This window comes from Chionomys nivalis, chromosome 4, assembly GCF_950005125.1.
Source record: "Chionomys nivalis chromosome 4, mChiNiv1.1, whole genome shotgun sequence".
NCBI lineage: Eukaryota > Metazoa > Chordata > Mammalia > Rodentia > Cricetidae > Chionomys > Chionomys nivalis.
The window spans coordinates 51,665,564-51,673,967 of record NC_080089.1 but is presented as its reverse complement, the minus strand read 5'-3'; the positions used below and the strand labels follow the sequence as shown (position 1 = coordinate 51,673,967).

The 8,404-nt window shown below is 42.1% G+C and overlaps 1 protein-coding gene across 1 annotated transcript; it reads left to right on the top strand.

The window, feature by feature from the left end:
• Positions 1 to 5,442: 5,442 nt before the first annotated feature.
• On the top strand, positions 5,443 to 5,950 carry LOC130873745 (c-Myc-binding protein-like). The gene has a single exon (XM_057768683.1). The coding sequence runs from the start codon at positions 5,479 to 5,481 to the stop codon at positions 5,788 to 5,790; it is 312 nt and encodes a 103-aa protein (XP_057624666.1). The 5' UTR covers positions 5,443 to 5,478; the 3' UTR covers positions 5,791 to 5,950.
• The last annotated feature ends 2,454 nt before the right edge of the window (positions 5,951 to 8,404 follow it).

Here is an 8,404-nt window from a genome sequence, read left to right as displayed (position 1 = left end):
TATGCACGCACAAGTGTGTGTACACCTACTTGCAGAGGAGGTTGGGAAAAGGAAGGCTCATGTCACCTTCAGTCGAATCTCGAATGCTATAGTGTTAGTGGTGAGAAGAAGCTGGATTTTCAACATAGATTAGAAACAAAATCTGCTGTTTGATTGTACTTTCTCGGGGCTTTCGTCTGGCTTGAACTCTTGCTATAACTGACTAGGTGACATTAGAAAACCTGAGAGCAGGGAAGAGAGGATAAATAGAAAATTTAGATTTCAATGCTTTGCACTTGAGGTGCTTAAATAGCCAAGGCCAATAGCTGTGGAAGTAAACTGTAGCTCAGTAAAGAAGTCCAAGCCAGACATGAAAGATTAGGAGTGATAGGGGCTGTGGAAACGGTGCAGCAGGGGAAGTGCTTGCTGCATAAACTTGAGGACCAGAGCCCCTGTCTCCAGAGCCACACAAAAGCCACGCAGGCTCTGTTGCCCACTGTGATCCCAGAGCTCAGCAGGAAGAGACAGATCTCTGGAGGAAGCTGACAAGAAAGGCTGAAATGGTGAACTCTGCCTTCAGCGAGAGACCCTGCCTTGATATATACAGTGGAGAGCACTTGAGGAAGACACCCAACATCAAACGCTAGCCTCCACTTGCATTTGCACACACATGTACATGTACCCAACACACGTATACACACAAATGTCAGCATGTGTACTATGCATACATACTTATGCCCACGAACAACTGGGAGTAGTTGGTAAGAAAGAAATAAAATGTATTATCTCATAGAATCAAGATTAAAGAGTATATCAGCAAAGGGTTGAAAAACCCTGCCCAGAGCTCCTGCTGTTCTCAGAAAAAGGGGTGCTCTTTGCACCCAGCTTTCCAGCTAAGATCATAGCTCCTTGACATCCATTCTTCGGTTGGTTGAGTCAACAGAATATCCAGATCCCAGGGTACTCTTCATGTTTGCCTTCATCCACCGTTCATGATCGCCACCACTCATCCTGCCATGTTGCATTTTCCTTTGGCAGGTTTAGCAGTTAACCTGTAAAAGCCAGATCCCCAGCCCACCAACCCCCAATCTCTGAAATCTGCAGCTCCTTACCCCTCGCCAACCCCATCAACGTTGAACATAAAAGTCTTCTCTCAGAAAGCCTTGAATGCTCCCATTATGCCCTCCAGCACTCATCATTAGCTGTCAGGAGAATGTCTTTGCGTTTTCAATATTTCCCTGTAATGTATCTGAGGATTCTAATTCCCCGCAGCCCGCTCAGGTGGGAGTATTCTCTCTCCCACAGTTTATGTTCTTTGGGGTGTGTGCAGTGAGCGTTCTCTTTATGGCTTTCTAGCTGAAATTGCTGCTGTCTCCTTCTATGAGTACTTGAATCAGGTTTTAAACTTAGATTTCTTGAGTACTGACTATATAAGTTTGTGTGTGTGTGTGTGTGTGTGCACCTATGAGTCTGTCTATAGAAGCCAAAGGACATTGGATATCTTATATCACTCTGTACCTTATTCCTTTGGGACAGGAGCTTACTGTTTTGGGGGCTACTCTGGCTGGCCAGCAAATCTCAGTGGTTCTTCTCTCTCTACCCTGTCTTCCACCTCCAACACTAGGCTTACAAGCATGAGTGGCCACCCTTAGCTTCTTTTAAAGATACTTTTTGTTAATTCTTGGAAAACTTTGTGGATGTATACAATGTATTTTGATCATGCCCATCTCTCACTCATCCCTTCTGACTCTTCTCTGAGTCCCTAATACATGCCCCTCTCTCAACCTTATGTCACTTTTAAGTCACTTAAGTTCATTTAGTACTGGCCATATGTGTAGGTGTTTGATGTCATTTACTAGCGAATGAACAACTTGCCAGGGGTCACACTTTGAAGAGAAATGAACTTCCCTCAGTAGCTATCAACTATCAATAGCTCCTCAGGATTAGAGCATACTGTGTCCCTTCTCCGTCTCACTGGAGTGTTGGCTGGATCAGTCTTGTACAGGTCTTATTCAGGTAACCACAGCTGCCCACACCAGCTTTTTTACATGGGTGCTGGGGTCTGAAATTGGTTCCTTATGCTCACACAATAAACACTCTTGCTCTTGAAGCCATCTCTCTGTCCTCCAATACTTCTCTCAACATAGTTCTTGGGGAACATCAATGTACATAAAAATAACCTTTTTTTGTATCCTGGAATGCTAGTTAACTGCCCTCTTCACTTCAAATAATTATCTTGTGCCCACATCATCCATGTTATCCACTCAATAGTTCTTTCTCTTGTCATTACTACTAATTTCAACTTCTCCATTCATTCAATCTCAGGTACCCCGCAGGTTTAGTCCACTTCTTGAGCTGACCCACATCTCGATTTCTTTTAATTTCCACAATCCACAATCCACTGATAGCAGAGCCTTTTCACCAATCTCTTCAGAACTTTATTTTCCTCTTATCCAACTTACATTTTCTGTTCCTTGTTGGTGTTAGCTTTCTGCCATTGCTATAGTGTTCCAACTTTAGAAAATGGGAGGGTGTTTCTTGTCCATTTGTTTATCTAAATACATAATGCTATGAGAATTCCAGTTGTGTTTGACCTTCATAAAGGAGCTCTGAGTGTGAATATTTTCCAAATTTCCTGGGAAGTGCTTATATATAAAAAAATTCTGTCTTCTAGGCACATCTCAAAGCACTCAACATACTGTGCCCTCTGCCCCCTCCTGTCTGCTTCAGTAATACCTTTCAGCACTTGATAGAGAAAATGCAACAGGAGTGAGAGTAAGAACTTGCATGCCCATACAGTTCAGAAATTCAATGTTACCTCTGTTTTGGAGCTTCTGGCACTAATAAAGAAGACACAGAGTCAAGGTGATTCTCGAATCATTTTAACAGGATAACTAATGTGAAAGGATGAGAATTTCTATCCTGGGCTGCTTTCCATTTCAAAGTTGATGAGGATATTCTTCTGCTGGCAGTAAAGATAGAAAATTTATAAGGGTATGCAAGGCAGATTACACTGTGACCTAGCTGTTGAATTTTTCATCTGCATCATAAACAAAGAAGAGGAAGAAACATTTGTTCTGCATTTCAAAGAACTGTACAAGAAGAACAAGTGGGGTAGGAAGACAGAGCAGTTAAATGGTAATCTTTCACATGTCACCCCGTCTTAGACATTTCTGTTTATGCTTTCTTACTTCTACTTTTAAATTTTTTAAAGAAACTTACAAAACTCCTGCCTCATTTGGAGAACAAGTCACTGAAGAGCAACAACCAAGAGATTATAGATCCCAGTTACACCATGGATTCCAAACTAAATGTCACTCCAGTATTTCACTGTGGCGGTGATTAACATGAAGAGACGTTCTTAGCTTTACAACCCTCTTACACCATAAAACAGTGCTTGGTAATTATTCTAAAGCCTGTGTAAGATGAATTATACTCATTAATGTTGGCATAAAGTTAAAACTGGAAATACACAATTAAGTGCTAAAACTTGAGTAGTCATAATATTACTCTAATGAGTGGTCCAGAGATGTTGGGGTATGTGCAAAGAATAGACATGAGAATCAAACAAATGTCTCCAATGGGCACATCAAGTGACCTTTACAAGGGAGGATGCTTATATTCTCTGTGGCCAAATTCTCTGACATTACTAGATCAACTGTGTCCTTGTTTTCATATCAGGAGAGCAGCCAATGATGGCATCTGGTTAGATACATTTCGGTGTCATTTTTATGCCTCACCTTATTGCTACTATAAGGGCGATTACATGTTCTGGAATTGATTTTTATTTCTTTGTCTATATGCATACGCAGTCACATACGTATATACAATAAGTCATATATTTTAACTAATTTACAATGTATGCTACTAAAGCAAGAGATGCCACCAGTATCTATGAATCACTTTAGTTTAAGAAATGGCCTTATTCAGCCCTAAAACTACCTTTTAATATAAACACTAACTTCTTAACACATGATAATAAATGTTCGCACACATTCAAGGATGCTAAGAGAAGCAGTCCCCGAGAAATGTTGATCATTAGGGATTTAACCAATGTATTCAATATGCTCAGGCTCCTTTGAGACTCCACTGCTCAGATTTTATAGGTATAAGCTAAAGATCTGAAGCTATAAACAAGGCTATGATACATTGCCTCAGGTGGAAGTTGTGAGCAGGTGGCCCCAAGGAATGTTTCCTTATGTCACCATGGTGTTTGATCTGCATTGTTTGATAGAGCATTGTTTGATTTACTAGTGGTTAAAGATGGAGTCACAAAGGCATCTGAATTTCTTCTTTTTGGAAACACCAGAGTATCTAAGAATATCCATATTCTTCCCCCTTTGCCTGTATGCTAGTAGATGCTTAGCATTATGAGTTTTTGTTTTAAGTCTTGACTTGTAACATTTTCCCTTTTCTCCAGTGTAAATCCTATTCTGGCAACTGGTTTCAAGATACTCATAGAACGCTGGTCAAGAGGAGTTGAGAAGAGATACACGTGATTTATTCTTGTAAACTGGCATAAATCACTTCTATTATACAATGGTCAATGCTATTACTCTGCAAAGTGGACTGGAATTACTAATTGTCCCTTTTAAATAAGGCAGTCTCTTTGGTTCTTCACAGTCCCCATCCCATCCAAGTCATATGTTTGGATGAATTGCTAAGTTGCTTAGGGACTCATTTTGTGTTTGTGATCTCTTACATAAGGAATTCATGACTTTGTGTATTTAAGATGTGGCATATTAAAATTAAACAATTACAATGTTATTTAAATGAACACGATGTAGGCTTTAGGTCATAAAGAGCCAACTCAACTGGGAAATGAGGTCAATCAGGGACAGGAAAGACAGGCACATGCGTGGCTCTAGTGTTAATGCATGTGTAGAAATGCAACCCAGTCTGCTGGAGAACTTGGCCATTGGGATGGGCAGCTAATGACTGGAACAAGGGTGTGGCAATGTTAGAACTGTGGGCTGGGTCATGAGAAAACGACTGGCTTCAGGTTAGAGGGATGGGTGTCTCATAGACTGAGTCACTGGACAGCAACTATTTCTCATAGGTTTAGAGGCTTAGAAATCTAAGAGCAAAGTGCCCAAAAGTCTGATATTGGATGACAACCCACTTTATGCAGGTAGATTGGTACCTCCTTACTGCGTCTTTCACAGAATGAACCACAGAAATAGAGAAAGCAAGTCTTTCTGTGACTAATCTATCCAGTAGGATTTTACTCTCATAACCTAATGACACCCTAAAGCCCCTGCCTCTTAACACCACACCACTGACAACTAGAAATTTTGACACAAGCAAGCATTTAGTGTTTTGTAGCTGACAGGACAGGCAGGCATCCTTTGGTACAAAGTGGCATACCTCTCTCATCTCTGTGTGAAAGGTATGGCCAGACATTTGCTTAGAAGAAAAGTAACTCGGCGCATGAGCAGTGCGGTTTGGAGCCCGCCAGCCCGTGTCTACGGCGCCAGCTACACCGCTGTGGCTGTCACTATGGCCCATTACAAAGCCGCCGACTCGAAGCGCGAGCAGTTCCGGAGGTACTTGGAGAAGTCGGGGGTGCTGGACACGCTGACGAAAGTGTTGGTAGCCTTATATGAAGAGCCAGAGAAGCCCACCAGTGCTCTGGATTTTTTAAAGCATCACTTAGGAGCTGCTACCCCAGAAAGCCCAGAAATAGAGCTGCTTCGCCTAGAATTCGCAGAAATGAAAGAGAAATATGAAGCTACTGTAGAAGAAAATAAAAAACTGAAAGCAAAGCTTGCTCAGTATGAGCCACCTCAGGAGGAGAAGCGTGCTGAATAGGATTCTTCTCAGTTGAAAAGACACTGAAAACTGGTTTTGTATCACTTGAATAGCTTGTATAGTATATAATCTTTCCTGAAAAGATGCTATAAACTTTTAATATGTAAAATCCACTCATCACACTTTAATGTTATAAACACATATACATAGAATCACCAATAAAAACTCAATATAACTTTCAAAAAAAAAAAAGAAAGAAAAAAGAAAAGTAATTCGCTGTATCCACTCCAGTCCTCTGCTTACTCCACCACTCTGCTTCCGTGAAAACAGGAATGAACCAGCTCAGAGTTGCTATGTTCATGCATCATGTACGCTGTTCAACTCTACTTTACTGTAGACTGTGGTTTGGATACTCTCCATTACTTATTCGCTACATACTTGTGCGGCATCCCTATGGAAGTAAACAGCAACCAGGTGAGAACACTCGCAGGCCATGTACTCCCTGTTCATCACAGCAAGGCAGCCAGCCACTGTCACTTGTACTTTTAGTAGAGACTCCAAAGCAGGCAGACTGTCCTAAGATGTTGTGGGAGAAAGAAAGGAATGTTTCACATGTGCAGTGACGGAGAAGAGTTGCCATGGAGAAGCAATAGGTTAGGTAACTAGAAATAACAAATCCTGTGGGGTTTATTAAAAGATATGGTTAGATGATTTGTTTGTTGTTTGTCTCTAAACTGTAACCAATGCTGGCTTGGAACCCAGTGTGTAGCACAGGCTACCCTTGAACTCACGTCACTCCTCTTTTCTCAGCCTCCTACGTGTTAGGATATAGACATGAGTCACTGTGCCCAGCAATGCTCAGCTTAGAGAAATCTAGGTTTACCTAAGTAAGAAGTAGAGAAACTAATTAGGGAAACAGCCAGTTGTTAATCAGGCCCTAGATGTTATGTCTGCTCATCGTAAAAGTTACTATTTGGCTTCCTAGGCTGTTGCTAAAGATAGCAGTCTGACTTTTTACCATTACATTTATTGCAGATTTTCATCTTGAGCTGCTTATATTGGATAATGGATTGATTTTCTAGTCAGGTTGCTATAGATTGTGGTCCAGAGTTATATTTTCTTTCTTTATTATGGTACTATATATGTATTTAAATATGCACATTTTATAGAAACATATAAAATTTGTTTTATATTAAAATGTATATTTTATATTTTGTGTTCATTTCTTTTTTTACTTTTATTGATTCTTTGTGGATTTCACATCATGCATTCTGATCCCACTCATCTCCCTGTCCCCTCGCATCTACCCTCTGCCCTTGCAACCTCCCCCCACAAAACAAAAGCAAATTTGAAAGAAAAACAAACAAAACCAAGAAACAAAAGAAAATCAAAACAACAACAAAAATAAGACTCTTGTCACAGAAGCTGTAGTGTGACTCATTGAGACACAGTTCACCCTTTAGTCCATTCATCTTTACTTGTGAGAGTTCATATCCACGAGTCATTGGTCTGGCTTGAGGCCTCTGGTTTGGGCTGTCACCGGGACTCCTCTTGGGTATCCTGCTGTCCTGTGTCATAGAGATCCTACTGTTTTGGATCTGTAGATTTGTTCCTTTCACATGCTCCAATAGTTCATGGATTCAGTGGATGTTGGGGTGGGCCAACTCACAGCCCTGGTTCTGGGCTGGGTTGGTCAGCTCACTAGTTTCCCTCATGGTCGCTACCCAGATGAGCTCTCCAGAACTGCCTCTGGTGTCTCACCCAGTGCATCCTACAGCAAGGAGTGGGGCCAATTCTCCTGCTCCTGGACCCTCAGAGTCAGGTTCCCCTCCCTCATATTGCCCAGACAAGATGCAAAGCCTCCTCTCCTGATTGCTGTAGGAGGCATATGAGGTGGGGTGGGGTCAGCTCTTCTGCTCTTCAGGCCTTCAGGGCTGGCTCACCTACAACCCAGACGACAGGGACAGTTCTAATGGGCCGTCCAGGCAGGGTGTGCTATAGTTGGTGTAGGACACATCTAGTTCTCTCACTCTCGTGACCCTAGGGCCAGCTCTCTCCCCCGCCACAGGGAGCAAGGGGCAGCGGCGAAGGCATCTTTCCATCACCCATGCCATCACATGGCAGACAAGATGGGGGCAGAGTTAGCTCTGTTGCTTTCACACCTTCAGGGCTGGCTCACCTGTGCCAACAACAGGGTTAGGTCTATGTGCTGCACCAGAAGGCGAGTGGGGTTATATTTTCATACATGTTGTGGCCATTGTCCAGCTACATACCCACTTTCTTATCCGGTGCTCCTAGCTGCCCTTCTCATGGTCTTATCTCTGCCACACAGTTCTACCTTAAGGGCACTTGCAAACAGAGTCTCATCAATACTAATTTTTCCACCAGTAAATACACACACATACACTCCAAAGGGAAATTTTAGGCGGTGCTAGGGTGATAATGGAGATGTTGTGGCATGGTCCATGTTTCCGAACTACAAAGGATATAGGATTAACCAGATAGAATTCAGTTCTACGCTAAAGTACGTGCCTGGTGTTTCCAGGGGGTTTTGGTGTTAGCTCACTGTATTTCTGGGTTGTCCAGCTTATTCCTTTATTGAAGGATTTTCACTGATAGCTAAACTTGTCAATGGGTATGTGGAGATGCCCTGTCTCTGGAAGGGGTGAAGTAC

Coding starts and splice junctions, on each gene's coding strand:
- LOC130873745 (XM_057768683.1), top strand. CDS start 5,479: ATGGCCCATTACAAAGCCGCCGACTCGAAGCGCGAGCAGTTCCGGAGG.